This window comes from Danio rerio, chromosome 20 (assembly GCF_049306965.1).
Source record: "Danio rerio strain Tuebingen ecotype United States chromosome 20, GRCz12tu, whole genome shotgun sequence".
Lineage (NCBI taxonomy): Eukaryota > Metazoa > Chordata > Actinopteri > Cypriniformes > Danionidae > Danio > Danio rerio.
Genome location: NC_133195.1, coordinates 25211573 through 25228205, shown reverse-complemented (window position 1 = coordinate 25228205; position 16633 = coordinate 25211573). Strand labels below are relative to the sequence as shown.

The following is a 16633-nucleotide window of genomic DNA, read 5'->3' as shown; positions in this document are numbered from 1 at the left end:
CACAATTCAAATGGTCCAGGGGAGACTTCCAGTTGTCCTGAAGTGCTGTTTTCAGACATCTCGGCTTTTTTATAGTCAATAAAGTCTATTTTCTGGTATTCAAAATCTCTAGTCTGATTGTAGTTACAGTTTTTCTCAGTCGCTTTGGTGCATTTCTCACAACACTATTTACATTTGCATAACAGTTAAGGCATGAATGGAAAGACCGGGTAAGTATTTATGATAGATAGATAGACAAACAGACAGACAGATAGTGAGCAACTACGATCTCTACAAGCAACTACAATCCATTCATCCTTCAATCATTTAATCCAAACCAAACAACCCACAAGGTCATATAATCAGATAAAAATAATTATGGGTTCATAGATCCATAAGCTTTACAGCAGTTTCAATAACTGTATAATTTGGTGCTGTATATAACGTGCTATCATCAATACTGCATGTCCTTAAGAGTGCAAGGACAGCCTGAGGCGGTACATTCTCTCCTTTCACCCCAGAACTAATCCAGTATTCCAGGAAAGTCTGTACTTGACAAAATACATGCATGAAATACATGCAGACACAAGCAGGCTTTTTGCAAACTGACAAACAAACTTTATCTAGACTCACTTGATTGAAAACACAAAAGAAGCTGACAAAGGCCAACATTCAAGACACAAACCTCTACATTTAAAAAAAAATCCAAAGGACATGCAAATAACATGCACAAATAAAAATCTAAATAAAATAATAAACACATCAGAGCAGCAGTCTTAGCTGACTCAGTATACCAGATCTTATGAGTCACCAGTGTGTAGGAAGCCTCACGATTTAACGTCACATGACCACAAATGCTAACACACAAACACAGTCACATGCAGCTGATGGTAATACACTCTGTGACAGATTCAGGAAGGACTATGAATGTCCTCTCGAAAGTATTCACAAATAAACGGGAAGGCAATTCTTACATAGAAAGATCCTCATAAGTATTTGTTCCTCTTAAATCCCGTCCCATTTCGACCTATGTCCAGCTTTGTAGTCCTCGACCAACTAAGAACTCCGGCTTCCAGACCACTTTGGAGCAGGAAACAAGAGTAGAGAAAGACAAAAAAAAAAAGATGAACTGACAGCCTAAGAGCCCGGTAGAAAGAGAGAGAGATGTGGGAGGGAAAAGAAGTGTTGGTTTTTTTGGTTGACTGGAGAAAAGGGCAAGTTGATTATGTTTCCGTAAGTGGAATTTTAAATGAGAGGGAAACTTTCCATTAACGCCAGTAACAAAATGCAATTAATTTCAAATGAGGCCCTCGGGCTTGTGGAGCACTAATGATTCAGAAAGAGTCCACGGGAACGACAGAGACTCCACCATCCTGTAAATGGCAATAGCAAGCAAGGATTTCCAATAAAAGGCATTAGTTAGCATAACGTCCCCAAAGGCACTGATGTGGAAGGTATCTTTAGTTGGTCACAGTGGGGTTGCTGCTTCTGAGGAGTGTAGAACAAAAGAATACTCTGATAGAATAAACAAACAAATGCATACACTCAGGCGGAGATGTGCTAGACACATGTCTTCTACTGAGGCGAATCACTGACAACCGTGTTTTATGAATGACAATGAATAAGGAGCTGCTTATGAATGCCAATGAGAAGATGAAATATGAATTTAATACATGAGTCACATTCAGCTCTTCAAATCTTTCTTTCACAAATGGAAAGCTTTTACTGCGCTTTGCCAGGCATTCATGTTACCTTCAAATAAAGGCATCTTAAGAGGAGTCCTTACCGAAAATGTCCTTCAAACCTAAAGACTGAATGTCTGGATAAACATCCTTGCTGGTCCTTGAAACTGAAGTACATTTTTTTAAACTAATAATTTTTTTAAGGGGGCAGCATAGTGGCTCAGTGGTTAGCACTGTCGCCTTACAGTAAGAAGGTCATTGGTTGAAGCTGGTTTGTCCAGTTTGTCCAGTTAGCTCACCATGTACGTCTCTGGACTTAAGATGCAGAGTTGACCATGACAACGGGGTTCGAGTTTGGTGAAGAATGGTTCCAGAAAGCAGGTACACTCTGAGAAATAAAGGTACACGAGCTGTCACTAGGGTGGTACATTTTTAAAAGGTACACATTTGTACTTAAAGGGTCCATATTGGTACTTTAAATGTATATATTAGTGCCTAAAAATGTAAGAGGAACACTTTTGTACTTTTTAGATACTAATATGTTCCTTTGAGGTATTAATATGAACCTTTTACTGTAGGTAAAATTTTGTAGCTTTTGAAAAGGTACCACCCCAGTGACAGCTCGTATATCTTTATTTCTGATAGTGTAGGACAAAAACAGAATCCAAAAAATAAAATAAAAAAGTAAATAAAAGGATGAGAATGTGATAAAATCTGATAAGGCGAGGACTTTTCTTTTTCTGGATTGCTTTTTTAAACTGCAGGTTGGGTTTAGGGAAGTTGATGGGCGAGTCAATCAGTGCTTTTGAAAACACTATTGGTTGGGTTTACGGAAGGTGGAGGGTTGGTCAGTCGGTCGGTTAGTCAGTCAGTTAGTCATTCAGTCATGACTGGATTTACGGGAGAAGGGCAACCACGAATGGCACTCATGAGAGAATTTTCAGATCTCAAAAAGCATACACAGCGGCCTCTGGTGGATTTCATGAAAACAAAAAATGCAAATAAATGTAGCTCCTGGGATGTATTTCACTCTTTACAGAAATGTATATAGAGGTACATTTTCAGAGCCTAGACTGTAAATTGGCCTTAGTCTATGTGTGTGTGCGTGTGAATGTGATTGCGTACGGGTGTTTCCCCGTACTGGGTTGAGGCTGGAAGGGCATCTGCTGCGTGAAACATGCTGGAATACTTGGCGCTTCATTCTGCTGTGGTGACCCCTGATGAATAAGGGACTAAGCAAAGGGAAAATAAATGAATGAGTTTTTTTTTTCAAGGTTTTGTTTTAGGCTTAGGTTTGGCATTAGGGGTTTGAAAGTCATACTTATCAGCATATTTATTATGCTGGGGGCAGGGGGAAGTTGTGACCTAACAACTAGCACCAATGACACCCAACTGTATTGTTGCCTCGCATTGGCTCACATCTGGACCAAAAAGCTGTGCGTTAACACACCAAACAGACGAAAGTCAACTAAAATTGTTTGTTAAAATGGTCAAATGATTATTTATTTATTTATTTGTTTGTTTATTTATTTGTTTGTTTATTTGTTTATTTTACCTAAATCTTGGATGACCTAAAGGTATTAGCATATTATATTAATCTTTTTTTTGTGACGCATACCCTAACCTAACATAACCTAGTTAATATCTAATATGTCTGCTTAATTTATTTGCTTCAAAGTAAGGTTTAGTTGCCATACACTGTAAAACCCAAAAAGTTAAGACAGCTCAAATCATTTGAGGAAACCGATTGCAACAAATCAATTAAGTTCAAAAACTAATCCTGATTAGTACTGTGAACTTAATCCATTTGAGTATACGATGCAGTTTGAGCACAGTAAAACCCAATAAATGAAGAGAACACAAACCAACTGAGTACTGTAAAACCCAATAAGTTAAGGCAACTCAAACCGTTTGAGGAAACCGATTGCAACAAACCATTTGAGTTAAAAAGCTAATCTGTATGAGTACTGTGAACTTCATTTAAGTTGAAGTTATGATTATTAAGGGTATTTAATTAACTCATTAACTTCAACACTGAGTTCAAAACTCTTTTTAAATGAGTAAAATTAACTTTTAGTCAATTTTGAGTTAACTGCACTCATTTCATTTGATAAAGTTGACTGTTGGGTTTTATAGTCTAGTAATATGAATGGTGTTTACCTTAATCTAATGGTTTGAGTTCTATTGTCCACATTTCCATATGTCATACTGTCATAAGGGCGTAGAAAACATCTAGAATAGCACTAATAATGAATGCTATGTCCCTGGTAGGATTAGGGTGATGCATGTTTGAAAGCAGTATTTCTCTTGGCCTAACAGCAGATCTGTATCCATGTCTTCACATTGTGTATCTCAGACTGTCATCTTCCAAACCTACCACCAGCTTAAACCTCATTAAGATGCTGTAATCAAGTTAGGATCATCAAAAACAGCTTCCTCACCGGCATCTGATATGTCCCTCCATTTCCCCCCGCGGCATCACTTCAGTGCAGTGATCAGCAAAGGGACAAGACACCATCAGTTTATCCAGCAATTTGTGCACCAGAAGGCTGGACTTTCGGCACTTCTGCAGCATCAAAGGAGTGCGATCCACCGGGCAGAAGTCGCTCTCCAGCAGAAAGTTTGTCAAACACTCCTGGCAGTAGGTGTGCCCACATGGGGTGTCCAGCGGCCGGATCAGGGGCTGGAGGCAGATGTGGCACATGAGGTCATCATCCACGTCCTCTTTGTAGGTATATTCGTGGTTCTCCTCCTGTAGGTGGCGTTGTCCACAGATGTGGCAGAGATCAGGAGGAGGGGCGGTGGGAGTGACTCCTGTTGCCCCGCAAACAGGCATCGCCACAGCGCCCGCCTCTTCTTGATCACTCATTGTGCAATGGCAGATATGGTGTCGTAGGATGAAATGTTTTCCCGAGGGCTTTGTTGTGTCAGGTTGCGTTTTGAGCCATCCACCTGCACATAAAACAAGAAAGGAACCGTCATTTATGGCAAATAGGTGTGTCCACATGATATTCTTGTTGGCTGTGTTTGCTAGAAAGGCAGGTCGCACACACCCAAAGACACTGTTAAGCAAAAATAGAACCACATTTCTTTTTTTTTTTACTTCATGGATGGATATTAATCTGATTCAAAACTCATTTTATATTAAACTCGTTATAAATAAAATAAATTGCACATGAGATCTTTAACAAACACAGTTTGGAGAGAAATATAGAACAGTCTTGTCATAATTATCAGTTGTACAATTGGAGATTTGTTATAGTGTTATAAGAAATCTGTTACATTTCTATAATCCACAATTGGCAGCTTTGGTTGGCATAACTTAATAGAGGCCACCCAAGCAAACCCAGAATAAAGAGGGCGGCGTCCACGACATCACCCGATCCTCACTCTCATCTGCAACTTCCCCCCACCAACCGGTCCTTGCTGTTGTAAGCGCAATCATACCACCGTCTCTCGTTTTCACTTTCGATTTGAGGGCGTCATGATCATTGTTTGCCTAGAGCGCCAATTCAGCTGGTATAGCAACATATGAGGTTCTATTTATTTTTCTTAAATTACGTTCTCTAATACAATGTTAATATATCAACCTATCGAAGCATCTATTAATATTTGTTTTATAATCTTGTAATACACTTATTGACAACCACCAAAACCTGGTGATATCCAAGTCACATGTTGAATGAGAGATCATCACAAAATGCTTTTTCACAAGCTGAGAATATTTATTCTAATGATACACAATGTGCCCTTCACACAAATGCTAACCACCAGTATGGTAGCACACAACACTGCAGTAATGCAGTTAACATTAATTTACAATTGTTTAACCTAAAACACCACTGCACTGTAAAATGTGTTACTGTTCTTTCATTTTAATCAGTCCCACTTTATATTAGGTGGCCTTAACTAATATTAAATTGAAATTAATAATTTCTTACAATGTGTTTATAGCATAAATAGATGTTTTTACATTGTACTTATGGTTGATTAAATACCTGTGTGCAATTATATCTGTAATTAATTTCTGTAACTACATTTTTGTTTACACTGTTGACCATCCTCTACACCTTAACCCCTTAATAACCTCAACCTACTTATTTTTGAGGTCTCTCTGTTTTCTTAACCTACATATTTTTGAGGTCTCCCTGTTTGATTGTTGCATTACCTCTGTTGTAGTTATATCATTAGGATTGTAACAAGAAATCAACAGCGGTCTACTTAAATATTTTAACACCTTAAATGCTACATGGTTTGAGTGAAACTTTTAGAAGGAGAGTCACATGTATGCGAAACAAATATCTTGCGAAGGAAATTTCAGAGGATAGAGTCAAAAAAAATGCTACAAACAATATTGCTTTTACATGAATTAAGCAAATTTGACTTAAAGGGACAGTTCACCTATAATTTACAATTTTATCACTCTTTACTCACTCTCGAGTGGTTACAAACCTTTATGAGTTTCTGTTAAATATAAAAGCAGATATTTTGAAGAAAGCTGACTTCTATAGTAGAAAAACAAATACCATGGAAATCAATGGTTTCCAGCTTTCTTCAAAACACAATTCATTCATGTTGTCCCAACACAAATCAATTAAGTCAAATTAACACTTTTAACAAATTTATGTGGATTGAACATAAAAAAATATGCTTTCCCAATAAAATCTCAAGATTTCTGTTGTTTTTAATTAAGTAGTTTTAACAAGTAAAAAAATATATACATTTTTGAGTGCATGGAGTTCAACAGAAGAAAAAACTCAAAGTTGACACAAGTCAAGAGTAAGTAAATGATGGCAGAATTTAAATTGGGTGAACTATCCCTTTAATGTCTGTGTGCAAAAAATTGCCAAAGAAATGTTAAGTAAATCTACTTTTATTATTCTTAAAATTAAATACTTTTATTTTTAACTGGTTAGTGATTCACATTTTTTTCTGAATACTTCTAAAAGCTTAACTGTTGAAGTTTAGCAATTGTTTCTGAACTAGAATGTTGTTCAAATCAGTCTATTGTGAGCCTGCAGCACCATAGCTGCTGTAATGTAACCCTTTTCGCACGTGAGACTACATGTGTAATATTGTTACAGCCATAAAATCTTGTCTGGAGTCTCTCACTGATAACAGTCTCTCCACTGAACACAGATACACTTTGTCAGTCTTTCTGTTTTCAGTGTATATATGGCCAATAAATATGGATTTTCTGATGTCACCCACTGTTGATCAGAGGAGGAAACCCTTGCTCTGCAGGTGAATGCATGAGAATAGCTTTATTGTCTGCCTCTCTGTAATCTGATCTGAGCTTAACCAGAACTATATAAGGGCGCACACACACACATACACACACAAACACACACACATACACACACACACTCCCACCCATAAAGGAGTGTGCCCAAGGACAGAGATATACCTGGAACCCTGCGTTCTCCGTAAATCATCATCTCTTTAATGATCCTTCAAAGTGATGATGTGACTCGAGTATGTGCGTTACATCACACACACACACACACACACACACACTCACACATACACACACATGCAATAATTACTTTTACCCCATGGCTCTTATTGAATTGGAATTTTCCATTTTCTTGTCTTCCGACATTCAAAGGCACTTCTGCTGAAAAATCCATTGTTCTAAACAAACAGAATGACAAGTCTTTATAGCTGCTTGTTTCATTTCGCTCTGTCATATTTCTCTCATATTCTCTCAAGGAAAGTTATATTGTTTCTCTGGTGACTTTTGGCCCAGAGAAAAACAGACTTTCAATGACATTCAACTACAAAAAACTACACACAGACAGTGTTTAATGACTAAAAATGATTCAAATAACCTTTAATAATTGGCTTTATGGAAGTAACACACACACACACACACACACAACCAACATAATGTGTGTTAATCGTTCAATCATGTGTTAGTGTTACGCCTAATCAGCCTTTTCTTTAATAGCTTCGGTTAAAAATTGTCTTGTGTACTCGTGTTGTGTGTCAGCAGTTTTTGTATCACTCAGCACAGACAAACACCTACTTTCCCATCACGCAAAAACTGCACAATAATGCACCGCTGAAGGAATGAATGCAAACGCAATCACAAAGTAGGGTCCAAAAGTCTGAGACCACTGGTGAATATGCTCCTACATGGCATTCATCTTGATCTTTCTGATATAATAGAGTGGAAAGACATGTTTTACAAAGGCACAAAATTGAGAAAAAGACGGCAGGGTGGATCTCTGGCTTTCAGTCTCACTGTGAGGATCTGTGTTTGACTTCACTATGCTTTGTTCAGACATGTTTTATAAAAGAACATTCCACAGCGTGCCTGAATTAAAGTCTGAACCAAGAATTAAGAGTTATAGAACATTTAGACATTAAATTAAATGTGTTTGTTTGATTTTGACACTTTAAAAGTATTTGTTTGTACCCAAATATATTACCAAACCCAATAGCTGGGTTGAATTTGCATTATTTAGACCCAATAGTTGCAGCCTAATCTCACGAGAAAACGTAAGTATTTTACATTTTGCTAGATTAGTGGCTACTTCGTACAAATTCGTACGAGTTCAGTCCCCTAAACCCAACCGTCATTGGGGGATGAGCAAATCGTACTAAATTGTATGAATTAGATTGTATGAATAAATACGAATTAGCCACTAAATCAAAAGGTTACGAATTGCAGTGAGATTGTGTTGATAGTTGGGATTGCCTTTAGGTTAAAGCTGCCACAACATTATATTATATTCAGCAGTGCATTATTGTGCACTTTTTGGGTGATGGGAAAGTAGGTGTTTGTCTGTGCTGAGTGATACAAAAACTGCTGACACACAACACAAGTACACAAGACAATTTTTAACCGAAGCTATTAAAGAAAAGGCTGATTAGGCGTATTTAGAGTTTAATATATGTATTAATTAAAATTAATAATATCAGAAACGTACAATGAATTAAAGCTGCTTATTTTTGAAATGTACACAAAACTCATTTAAAATTATCATTTATAATGTACTTATAAAATATAGTAAATAATAAAGGAAATATGTCAAGAAAATATGACTATTATCATTTATGTTTCTAAACATATATTAAAGAAAAGTATTACATAATCCTTTTGGCTAACAGGGTTGAATGGTTGAGTTATAGACTCTAACAAGCAGCCTCGAGGCTCCCTTTTGATTAAACATTCAACTGTTGAATCTTACAGCTAATGAATAATGCAGAACTATATAGTGATTAATGCACATATGATGACTATTCAATGGAAATTATGCATATTAACGAGCATAACTGCACACAAAAAATTTCACTCGCAAAGAGATGACAAAGGAGGTTGTTATGGGTGAGTAGTTATACGATGAAAGTAAGTCGAAAAAATCATAATATATCTGTCAACAAGCTACATGTTTTGTGGTACTGTACAGTATGTAGGAAAGGAATGTGAGAACTTCATACCAAAGAGTCTTCCAGCAGCCCATGAGGAGAGTTACACAAGTACTCATATGTAAATGTATATCACTCGCCCCCCACCCTATGCTTTTCTGCATGCCTTCATCTTCTTTCATCTTCCTCTGCAACCTACTTCTCTTCCATCATGTTTTCAATCTGCTCCTATAGGCTCTTGACTAAAGCTATACTCTATCTGACTGCATCTATGCCTGATTTATTTATCATGTCATCCTTGTTACAGTGTAATATCCAGTACATTTAAGTACTGAGTAGTAATAATTAACAGCATGTACCTTATATAGAGTTAAGATTGGGTTAGTTTAAATAACTGAATTTTTAACAGTAGAAGGCCATGTGTTGAGTACAATACAAAATGAAATATGTTACAAAAATATAGTGATTAACTACTTATATGTTATATTAGTTATCTCACACACACACACACACATATATATATATATATATATATATATATATATATATATATATATATATATATATATATATATATATATATATATATATATATATATATATATATGTGTGTATATATGTACATTATATGGTTATAAAATATTTACAGGCAAATGACCCTTCTGTAAAATTGTTATTATTTTTTTCATATTTCCATACTATCAAACAAAAGTTTTAATAGTTTTTTAATAACTCATTTTTTTGGTCTTGTCAGTTCAAAATATTTTACTATAACACTGGAATTCAGCATGAAGGGCATTTTAAAGGCTTAACTAGGTTATTTAGGTTTATTAGGCAAATCTTTTTTTAAATGATTGGCCCGCAGTTGTTTGTTTTGTAGTCCTCTCAAAAAAACCTTCAGGGGGTTTATAATTTTAAACTTAAGATAAATTTTTTTTAACAGTTTAAATTAGTAAATGTATTTACTAACATGTGCAAACTAACATTAGTTAATGTTGTTTAGGTTAAATAACGTTAAGTTCATGTTAACAGTATACAGTGCTCAACTTAATTGAGCAGACCCATAGTTGAGTATCATTTTGAAAATAATTTTTTTTCCATTTCTCAGTGAATCAATGTATTTTGGTGCATTTGATCAAAACAGATGTATTAAACAAATATATTGATTAAAATAATATTTTAATCACCAAAAACTTTTCGACATTGAAAGATAATGCAATTACTTTCAAGCAAAATATTGAAAACTAAACTACAACCTACAAAATTTAAAATAAAATTTTCCATTTTTTTTTTTTGCTTCTCTTGATTTTTCCCTTATTTTAAATTTTTATTTAATATTTTTCTCGAACATAAATTTGGGTGTACTCGTTTTTTGAACCTTTATTGTAAGTCATTTTGTTAGATGAGCTCCAGATGTGGCTGCAGTACTGACTAATCTAATGTATATGCACAAACATAATATTATAAAGCTTCCTATTATAAATATGAATTTAAAAGATAGATTTGTGAGAGGCCTACTTATATATGATGAGCATGGTATATATATATATATATATATATATATATATATATATATATATATATATATATATATATATATGGTATATACATTTTCAACAAATAAATGTTTATAAGTTAATACATAAATAAGCATTTTGTGTTTCCCCCTGTCTGTACAATTATATTTAACTCTCACAAGCAATAATATGCATATAATATAACGATAAACGTAAAACTGAAACAATCACAGAAAAGACTTATTAAACCATAAGTTATACCATATATAGTAAAACAAACAAACAAACAAGAAAAAAAGAAACAATAAAGATATGTCTCAAAAGTGAGAGTAATTTCTCTACACTTTCAACACACACACACACACACACACACACACACACACACACACACTGACAAGTGGCATGCTGTTGGTTTTCCCAACTAACACCTGTTGGTAAAAATTGCTGACATATTCTAAACAAAAGAAAAATGATGACTCTGATCAATCTGATCTAAAGGTGTTTACACTTCAAATAAATGAACATTAACCCAGACACACACACACACACACACACACACACACACACACACACACACACACATTATGACATCAAAGGTTTCATGTTTCTTTCACACAAAGAAAGTCAACAAGAGTCACCAAGAATCTAACAAAAAAGTCTCAGGTGAAAGTAACCAAACAAAAAAGTTCATCAAACAACAAAGTCTGTCTTGGGTGAAAGTAGCCAGCAGAAAGTACTGAGTAAATAAGCTGGTGTAGTTATCCTGCTTACCTGAACAGGTAATCCAATCGCTCCGGCAGAGGTAAAGCGAGAAGGGGAATGAGAGAAAGTAAAAGGAAAAATGAGAGGACTTTGTCCCTGCGTTGTCCCACAAGTTAAAAATTTGCCTGATTTCTGGACTCTGGTAAGCTGTGTAAGTTGTCCTGGTGGTCTTCAGGTGAATATTTGAGTCCAGGGCCCCCCGGCCATCCTATCCTGCTCCGGGACGCCAGATCCTGACGCACACTTCAGCACACCTTATACAGGAAGTCAAAGGAAGAGGAGGCGCACAGTAAAAACGGTAGGCAGGTAAACATGAGAACTGACCCAACCTGCTCTGGTGGAGCCGCAACTGCTTTACACACACACACACACACACACACACACACACACACACACACACACACACACACACACACACACACACACACACACACACACACACACACACACACACTGTTTAACTGTGAGAAAAGTACATAGCAGTTTTTAAACATTATAGTATACAGTATAAATAAATGTTTGATTATGTGCACAATACACAATACTAACACTTTACAATGTGTCTTCTGATAACAAGGAAATGCATTACACAAACAGTGTTTTTTTTTTCAGCATTTATTGACCTTTGTTAATGTTTGTTAAAAATAATTCTCATGTTAGTGGATGCTGATTTAATCCACGTTAACAAATGGACTTCTTACATTGTGCTAAACACTGTGTTGTTGTGTTCTTAAGTCAAACTTTTAACCACATAACACTGTGGTTTAGGATTTGGATATTGGACATTATTAGTTAACCAAAGTTTATTAAAGCCACTTAATACATTATTAGCACTGGTTTTTAATGCAGAGTCATGCAGTCCTTCTCTGGGTCAGGGTTAGCATTGTATTTAGCAGCATTAATAACATACTGCATTGTTAGAAAGTTAGCAATCCTATATTTGTGTGATTTTGACGAGCTAGTTTTTTAAAACTGTGTTTGGAGGTTCAAGGGAATGTTTTGAGAAAAAGCATAAAAATATAATACTTACAGGTGATGATATAATAGTTCAATAAATTATATAGAACTTCAGAGAAAGTAATCTTTAATCTGACCCATTTCTAAATTTTCTCATTTTAAGCAGTATAAATTAGGTCTCATTATACTAGAAACTTTAGGGTTATGAGTCAATGTGTAGTGTGAAGGAGAAAGACAAGGTGAGAATCCAAACGCAGTATTAAACATACATTTATTAAACAAAACTAGAACAAACTAGGGAACACACGGCTATCATGGCATCAACAGCATACAACCAACAACTAGAGGGGTAATAAACCGATACATATACTTCTAGTCATCAATAGTGATGAACTGCAGCTGCATGTGTGATTTCAGACAAACAGGAACCGGTGTGTGAGTGGTGCATGACAGTATATGTAGTCCATATGACTGCAGATTTGTAGCTCATTAGCGATCCACAGGCGTTGGATAATCATAACATTTAAATGCATTTTAAATGTAATTTTGTACAAGGATGACCACAACTGGTAGTATTTGGCATCTAAAAAATGAAGACCCTAGCTTTAGACAGAATCATGGCTTTTTTTTTTTTTTTACAGTATATATAAACCCTCATGTCAGCATTTGAGTAGAAATTTTCAAATAATAATGCCAAAAGTGCATAATTTAAGTGAAGACAGGTTTTTAAGTTATTTAAGTTTAAATCTTACCTCTATAGTTCAAAAAGTCCATTCAGGAAAAAGCTAACAGCAGTCAGCAAAGCAAAATACAGATGCACAATGCTAACATTTGTGTAAACAGCTTGTGTCCTGGTTTATCCAATTAATGACACTGACACTACAAATACACAAACAAGGATTTTAACCCAGTGTTTGTACAATGCACCTTATAAATACCAAGGTCTAACTGCTAACTTGTGTTAAATTATGAGCATTATGGAACATAGCCAGGGTTTAAAATGACAAATAAAATCGAATAGTGTACAGCAACAATCAAATCGGTCAAATGTAGATTTTTAATGGATAGAAAGTACTGTGAATGCTCATAGGCCTTTGCACTCACACAAAACCACATGCAAAATCACTGGCTGCTCTTGGCAAGTTGTGACATGCCCAGAGAAATCCACATACAAAACCCTGAACAAAGTGCATTAAGAACCCGAAACACTTTGCTAAAGCTGGTTTTCACTATTCAGAGACCAACACCCATCCAACGACATCTGACTGAGGAAATCAGCAGATAAATTGGCAGGTTTTTTTTTGAAGATTTGGTTAGGATCTTTGAGTGGATGAGGGTTACCTGAAAATGACTGTAGACTGTAGATATTTGTCTATACTTGTTGTGGATTAAATTTCTTAAGAAAAGAGTGTGTCATGATAATTGTGTGCGTATGAGAGTATGAGTCATTAATTACAAGAGATTGGGGTTTTAACAGCTCATCTTCGGTAAAGTGCTCTCACTTCCTGAGAAAAATGGGTGGGATGTTTGTAAAAAAAAATTTTAAATGAAAAAACAAATTATTTGAGGGTTATTTCTAGGCTAAAACATCTTCAATGCCCAGGATTGTCATCAGCTGCCTTTGGTGTTTAAATAAAAGTTTTTGTAATAATTCACACACAAATTCAAGATTTATTCTTCATAATTATAAATATGTGGAATAATTTTATTTAGTTTTTTTTACTCTATTTAGGGATACTCCAATCATTTGGCCAAATATCGTGACTGACATTTAATCACTAAATTGGAATTGGTCAATCTGGCCGATCTCATGAACCCCCAACACAGCTGCTAAAATACATATAGATGTGGTGCAACATCTGTTTATACAGTTTATTGGCGGGACTTGTTCGAGTTAGGGTCTCATTGTTGCAGCCAATGCATATCCAGTGTTTTGAGCTGCTGTGACACGAGCAGAGCGGTCTTCCTCATGCTCTCATCAATCTGTATGAATATTGGAATGGATTTGCATGTATTTAGGCATTTTTACATGTATAAGAACTAAAAGTTATGTGTTTTTAACAATATTCCAAGTTTACCAAAACATGGCTGAAATTTTTTTTTGCTTTGTTAGTAATTTTTCTTACGTTTTTTATATCTGTTTTATTTATTATTTTCTGTTATTTAAGCTGCTTTGACCATGACATGTCCACACTTAATGGCAGCCTGATCTCACGAGAAAACGTAAGTATTTTACGTTTTGCCAGTATAGTGGCTAATTCGTACAAATTTGTACGAGATCAGTTGTACGAAACTGTACAATTTGAAAAAGGAGGCGTGGCACCTAACCCCACCCCTAAACCCAACTGTCATTAGGGGATGAGCAAATCATACTTAATCGAACAAATTAGATTGTACTAATTCATAAGTTACGAATTGCCGTGAGATTGTGTTGGTTATAAGAGACACATTTAAGGGATGATATACAGTATCCCTCATTTATTCTCATAAGGAGAGATCTCAACTTACAGGTAAGTATCATACTTAGGGGAAAATGTACTTTATGCATTATAAAGCTTGAAGCATTAGAATTGGTTCTCAGTATCTGCTGATCACCATGACAAGGAATCGGTACTCTGTATCGCTGCAAAAATCCTGATCAGAACATGCCTAATTTCATTCTGTAAATTCCTAATGAAATTTCTTCATAAACAAACATTTATTTAGAGCGTTTATTTATTTATTTATTTTTTTTGCATAAATAGCAAAAATGTGTTATGTTATCAGACATGTTTCTGTAGATTGTTTGACAACACAACCAGTGTTTTAACTTATGAAGTTAAGAAATCAATATTTAAAATAATAATAATAATAATATCATCAAATAAAACCAGAGAAACTTTTTTTCCAGATGATTTCTGTGACATTTATTCTATAGCTATATTTTAAGGATGGTTATATAAAGCAAAAAAAGCTTTATAAAGCTTTAAAAGCTTCACATTCAAATTATTTGCTTATTAATACAAACATGTAGCATGTAACATGCATAAAATACTGTCTTTTAACCTAAAACATTGTATCATTTGTTAAATCAAAGAGATTAAAAACGAAGGTCAAACCAATGTTTTATGTCTTTAGTTTGTTGGTCAATAGTTATTAGGAAAAAGTTGGCAGAATTGGTAGTCACTATACTATAGGGTGCTTTATAACACAGGAAATGTAAAAAAATATTATAGTTTTTTCCCAGTTTGTCCTGTTACTCCACGTCACACTGTTTAATGGTGCAGTGTGTTTGTCTGTTTTGAATGAAGTCATTTGACGTGGAATGTCCTGCATGTTAAGATCTGCTCCTGGGCTCCATTTCACAAAGGTTTTACACTCGATATCAGCAGCTCCAATGTAAGTACATAGAACTGTAATTCTGTAAAACTGTACCTATATTGGCACCATCTATTACACTAAAGCAGTAGAGAATCATTTAAAAGCATAACTGCTTCATAAATAAATATTTAGAAACCATGTTTCCTTCCATCTTTTTTTTTTAATTGAAATATTTTAAAAGATGAACAATAAGCTTTCTATTGATGTGTGGTTTATTAAGTTCTTCGTAATCAATCATCACATTAGTAATAATAATAATTTAAAAAACTAAATCCAACTTATTATTCTAATGATATTTAAAATAAGTAATTTATTCTAAAAATCTGTATTTGGATTTAGCATTTGCTCAGCTTTCCTAGCTTACTTCAAGTATTAGAGAGTGAATAAATGATTAGAAAGGAACCTGTGAGTGAAGTTCTTTTTGATCTGTATGAAAGTAAGAGTTGTTTCCTCCAATTAGGTGGATATACATATGTTACATGAATCAAAATGCATGAATGATCAGATGGTCTTTTGCAACATGTGCCTGTTAAAATGGGTCATTTGTGTGTTATGTGAAACTGTGTAAATAATCAAACAACTAGTGGTCTCTGATTCATGAGGAAGATCACAAGTTAAAATCTGGATAATTATCTTTAATGTTTCGTATATTAAATATCAAAAACAATATAAAGCTCTCACACAACAACCATTGCATCATAAACTAAAGACAAGACACTAACACATAAAAATGAAAGGCATTTTCTATAATTGAAACTAATTGAAGATGAAGCACAAACTATTATACATCTTAAGAATATTGGTGTCTCCCTCAAAATAAAATAATTTTTAAAAATCCAAAAATATGTTTAATTTAATTAAAATATTTTCACAGTTACGATTTTAAACTCTATTACTCACAGTAGCAAAATGTAGCTCATAATTATAAACCGTTGCAGACTGTCAACATTTTATTGGTCAACCAAGAACCCTCTTCTTCCAAATCGACAAATTAAGTTTTAG

At 34.7% G+C, this 16633-nt stretch overlaps 1 protein-coding gene across 8 annotated transcripts in view; it reads right to left on the bottom strand.

Moving 5' to 3' along the window:
• The window catches only part of lnx1 (ligand of numb-protein X 1), a 74685-nt gene extending 63102 nt beyond the window's left edge, over positions 1-11583 (bottom strand). For 3 of the 8 annotated variants that reach the window (XM_005160505.6, XM_005160506.6, XM_005160507.6), the window contains exons 1-2: positions 11324-11583; positions 4103-4613 (exon numbers count right to left, since the gene is read on the bottom strand). In XM_005160505.6, coding sequence (XP_005160562.1) covers positions 4103-4530 — 428 coding nt within the window. In that variant the 5' untranslated portion in view covers positions 4531-4613; positions 11324-11583. Of the gene's footprint in view, positions 1-953; positions 1180-4102; positions 4614-11323 lie in introns of those variants that run through there. The other 5 variants (XM_073932755.1, XM_073932758.1, NM_001075113.2 and 2 more) reach the window with 4 other exon arrangements.
• Between the last annotated feature and the right edge of the window lie 5050 nt (positions 11584-16633).